The sequence below is a fragment of the Gadus chalcogrammus genome, chromosome 12 (assembly GCF_026213295.1).
Source record: "Gadus chalcogrammus isolate NIFS_2021 chromosome 12, NIFS_Gcha_1.0, whole genome shotgun sequence".
Classification (NCBI taxonomy): Eukaryota; Metazoa; Chordata; class Actinopteri; order Gadiformes; family Gadidae; genus Gadus; species Gadus chalcogrammus.
In genome coordinates, this window is record NC_079423.1 from 32,672,463 (window position 1) to 32,677,462 (window position 5,000).

The following is a 5,000-nucleotide window of genomic DNA, read 5'->3' on the forward strand; positions in this document are numbered from 1 at the left end:
CCCCGGGTGGAGGTGGACGCACTGGGCGGCACCATGACCATCAACGACACCCGGGCCGCGGACGCCGGCGACTACACCTGCGTGGCGGGGAACTCGGCGGGAACCTCCTCCGGGAGCATCACCCTGGACGTGGGAGGTGAGCTCAGACGCCCTGAGAGGCAACGCAGCATCACAGCACAACAGCAGAGAACACAGAGCTGGTCACTGAGAGACAACGCAGCATCACAGCACAACAGCAGAGAACACAGAGCTGGTCACTGAGAGACAACGCAGCATCACAGCACAACAGCAGAGAACACAGAGCTCGCTGTCATCGCCTTGTTAACCTCCGATCCCCGCGGGATTATAGGGACGGGCTCTGAATGGCTCACCTTGGCAGTGCAGATAAAAACTGATTCTAGGCTTGAGTCCCGTTATTATGAGATGAGCTCACTATCTAGCACGTCACTCTTCACTAGCAAGCACAAAGCGAGCCTACCTTACTGCTGTAGAAGGTACACACTCTGAGGTACACACTCTGAGGTACACACTCTGAGGTACACTGGGCCCTCCATCAACACAAAGGGATAACCTCATTCCTGAACGATTGACACACAGAAGGACTGCTAGTCTAAGCCTTGTAAACACTCTTTATCCACCAGCACCACCTACACCACCAGCACCACCCCCAGCCCCCCACCACCAGCACCACCCCCAGCCCCCCACCACCCTCACCACCACCACAACCTACACCACCCCCACCACCCCCACCACCCCCACCCCCAGCCCCCCACCACAACCTACACCACCACCACCACCTCCCTCACCACCACCCCCACCTACACCACCACCACCACCACCACCACCCTCACCACCACCACCTACACCACCCCCACCACCTACACCACCCTCACCACCACCCTCACCACCACCACCACCTACACCACCCTCACCACCACCTACACCACCACCACCACCACCCTCACCACCACCACCTACACCACCCCCACCACCTACACCACCCTCACCACCACCCTCACCACCCCTCTCTCCCACAGCCCTGCCCACCTTCTCCCAGCAGCCGGCCGATGTGTGGGCCGACCTGGGCTCCAACGTGACGCTGGCGTGCGTCGCCCAGGGGTACCCCGAGCCGCTGGTCACCTGGCGGCGGGGGGACGGCTCCTCCCTCCTCCAGCGGGGCCCCTCCCCCAGCACCGTCACCCAGAGCCGCGGGGGGCTGCACCTCATCAGTGAGTGGTCCCCCCCTACCCTACCCTACCGTACTGACCAGTGGGGGGTCCCCCCTACTGTACCCTACCGTACTGACCAGTGGGGGGGTCCCCCCTACTGTACCCTACCGTACTGACCAGTGGGGGGTCCCCCCCTACTGTACTCAGGGGTCCCCCCCTACTGTACTGTACCATACTGACCAGTGGGGGGTCCCCCCCTACTGTACTGGGGGGTCCCCCTCTACTGTACTGGGGGGTCCCCCTCTACTGTACTGGGGGGTCCCCCCCAACTGTACTGGGGGGTCCTCCTCTACTGTACTGGGGGGTCCTCCTCTACTGTACTGGGGGGTCCCCCTCTACTGTACTGGGGGGTCCCCCCTACTGTACTACACCGTACTGGATCCTGTATGAACACATGGTGGGGCTGAGAACGACTTCCTGTAGTCAGTAAAGTACTGCTTACCACCCTGGAAGTTGACCACTTTAGACTCGTCCTTGACCTCCATGTTGTCTGTCTCACACGTCTTAAAACAACAGAATAACAAAGCTATTTAAATTTACCTGAATTGAATTGAAGTGTATTAAATTGAATTGTATTGAATTGAATTGCATCAGCGCCCTGATAACCCGTTAAACCTCCACCCCCCCCTCCGTGCTCTGCAGACCTGTGGGTGGAGGACGAGGCGGTGTACGTGTGCGAGGCCCACAACCACTTCGGCAGCGCCCAGGCCCGGGCGAAGGTCACGGTGACCGGACTGGGTAAGGACCCCGCTGCCCGACCCCAGAGCGAAGCGGGGGAGGACCCCGAGGTTAACCCACCGAGGGGTTCTCCACCTCACTGGGGGAGGACCCCGAGGTCAACCCACCGAGGGGTTCTCCACCTCACGGGGGAGGACCCCGAGGTTAACCCACCGAGGGGTTCTCCACCTCACTGGGAGAGGACCCCGAAGTTAACCCATGGGGGGGTTCTCCACCTCACTGGGGAGGACCCCGAGGTTAACCCACGGAGGGGGAGGACCCCGAGGTTAACCCACGGAGGGGTTCTCCACCTCACTGGGGGAGGACCCCGAGGTTAACCCACGGAGGGGGAGGACCCCGAGGTTAACCCACGGAGGGCTTCTCCACCTCACTGGGAGACGGGAGCTCCCTGCTGGGGCTAGATGTTTGACGCCCTGAGCTAGTCGTTGACGTGGAGAGGATGCGAGGTGGTGAACAGAATGAGGGCTGCTCATCGACGGCTCGTTGGAAGTGCAGACTGCAGGCTCTACCCCACGACGTCCCACAGCAGGGAGACGGCATAAATACATTTGAGCTTCCTAAAGCTACGAAAAAAGAGTTACAAGAGTTCTAGTTCTTTAAATTATGAAATTACATTTTCATTTAAAGGGAGTATTTGGAGACGGCCGGTGTTGTTAAGCGATTCTCCGGGGGTGTCGGTCTGCAGGAGTTATTGGACGCATGTCGTCCGTCATGAGGGAGAACATCTGGGAGTGCTTAACAGACCAGATCAAATAGAATAAAGACAGCACCCTTGTTGTCGTAGCCACCTAACTGGCGAGGTCTGGTTGCGTATGCATTGCGCTGCCTCTATGATCCATGAGGCTTGGCACTCACCCCGTTTCTTTTGCCAATCTTCAAAGACCTTTCCTCTGCATTCCTCTGGATGTCTTTTTCCCCAAATGTATTTAATAGAAAATATAGCAATTTGATATACTTCAAAAGCATACCAGTGTGGATAAATAGGCCACAAAGCACGTCCACTTGTCTATGTAATCCTTCCAACTGTCCTGTCCATTGGCCTAGTCAGTCGTATTTGTGTGCGTGCATTTTTCTGTCTGCAAATGTGCATGAAGGCTTTTTTTGTGCACATGGGTCTTATTTAAAAGTGGGTCTCCATTGCCAACATGGACAACATAAATGTAAGCCAAACCTGAAATAAGAGGACCTGACATGTATAACTGCCCCGGCTCCCCACCGATAGTCTACTCCGAGCGCACACACCCATACACAATGGTATGCACACACAAACACACACACACCAAAACATGTACAAACAAACACACACACACACACACACACATACACACACACACACACACACACACACACACACACACACACACACACACACACACACACACACACACACACACACACACACACACACACACACACACACACACACACACACACACACACACACACACACACACACACGTGTGCGCGCGTGTGTGTGAGTGTGTGTGTGTGTGTCAGGGTGGTCTTTTTCCATTCCCATTGAGCCAACACCCTGTTTTCTACCAGTGACTAGATCTCCCGCTACATGATGTCATTTTGTATGTGTGTGTGTGTGTGTGTGTGTGTGTGTGTGTGTGTGTGTGTGTGTGTGATTACACACACACGCACACGCACACACACTCACACACACACACGCACGCGCACACACACACTGTTGGGCACAGCACCTTGGTGTTGAGCTAATTCTTTCCCCTTTCCCCCCGTGCTCTTCGGCCCCCCCCTTCCCCCCCCTATATGCCCGTACACCGTTCTACGCTATGTAGCCGTTAGCATCACAGCCTCTTGTCCCCCCCCCCCCAGTGGCCCCCCTGCTGGCCCCGGGCCCCGGGATGCTCAGCGTGGTGGAGCAGCAGCCGCTCACCCTGCCCTGCCTGCTGCTGGCCGGGAACCCCCTGCCCCAGAGACAGTGGCTCCACAACCACGGCCTGGTGGGTACCATGGGGGGGGGGCCCTGGGGGGTACCATGGGGGGGGGGGGGAGAGAGGGCCTGGTGGGTACCATGGGGGGGGGGGGGGGGTACAATGGGAGGGATGCTGGGATCAGAGAACACTCTGCCTTCTGCTGGGGGAGGGAGGGAAGACGGCAAATAATTATTGAAGGAAGCAACAAGGGAACGAAAGAAGGAGAGGATGAAGTGATGAGGAGGAGAGAAGGACACATGGCTTCATTAGAATCTAAGTGACGGCTATGTTGTGTGTGTGTGTGTGTGTGTGTGTGTGTGTGTGTGTGTGTGTGTGTGTGTGTGTGTGTGTGTGTGTGTGTGTGTGTGTGTGTGTGTGTGTGTGTGTGTGTGTGTGTGTGTGTGACCCAGCTGACCTCTGACCAGTACGTGACGGTGCGTCGGGACGGCAGTCTGCACATAGAGAGGGTCCGTCTGGAGGACGCCGGGGAGTACACCTGCCTGGCCGAGAACCTGGTGGGGGCCAGCAACCACAGCACCCTGCTGCAGGTCTACGGTAGGCCTACAGCACCCTGCACCCTACAGTAGGCCTACAGCAACCTACAGTAGGCCTACAGCACCCTACTCCCTACGGTAGGCCTACAGCACCCTGCACCCTACAGAAGGCCTACAGCAACCTACAGTAGGCCTACAGCACCCTACTCCCTACGGTAGGCCTACAGCACCCTGCTGCAGGTCTACGGTAGGCCTACAGCACCCTGCACCCTACGTTAGGCCTACAGCACCCTGCTGTAGGTCTACGGTAGGCCTACAGCACCCTGCTCCCTACGGTAGGCCTACAGCACCCTGCTGCAGGTCTACGGTAGGCCTTACAGCACCCTGCTGCAGGTCTACGGTAGGCCTACAGCACCCTGCTGCAGGTCTACGGTAGGCCTACAGCACCCTGCACCCTACAGTAGGCCTACAGCAACCTACAGTAGGCCTACAGCACCCTACTCCCTACGGTAGGCCTACAGCACCCTGCGGTAGGCCTTACAGCACCCTGCTGCAGGTCTACGGTAGGCTTTACAGCACCCTGCTGCAGGTCTACGGTA

At 57.7% G+C, this 5,000-nt stretch overlaps 1 protein-coding gene across 1 annotated transcript in view; it reads left to right on the top strand.

Moving 5' to 3' along the window:
• The window catches only part of hmcn1 (hemicentin 1), a 102,954-nt gene that overhangs the window by 31,228 nt on the left and 66,726 nt on the right, over nt 1-5,000 (top strand). Inside the window, exons 15-19 of the mRNA XM_056603397.1 lie at nt 1-136; nt 1,038-1,229; nt 1,872-1,967; nt 3,807-3,934; nt 4,318-4,462. The exon at nt 1-136 is cut by the window's left edge and continues 23 nt beyond it. Coding sequence (XP_056459372.1) covers nt 1-136; nt 1,038-1,229; nt 1,872-1,967; nt 3,807-3,934; nt 4,318-4,462 — 697 coding nt within the window. The remainder of the gene's footprint in view (nt 137-1,037; nt 1,230-1,871; nt 1,968-3,806; nt 3,935-4,317; nt 4,463-5,000) is intronic.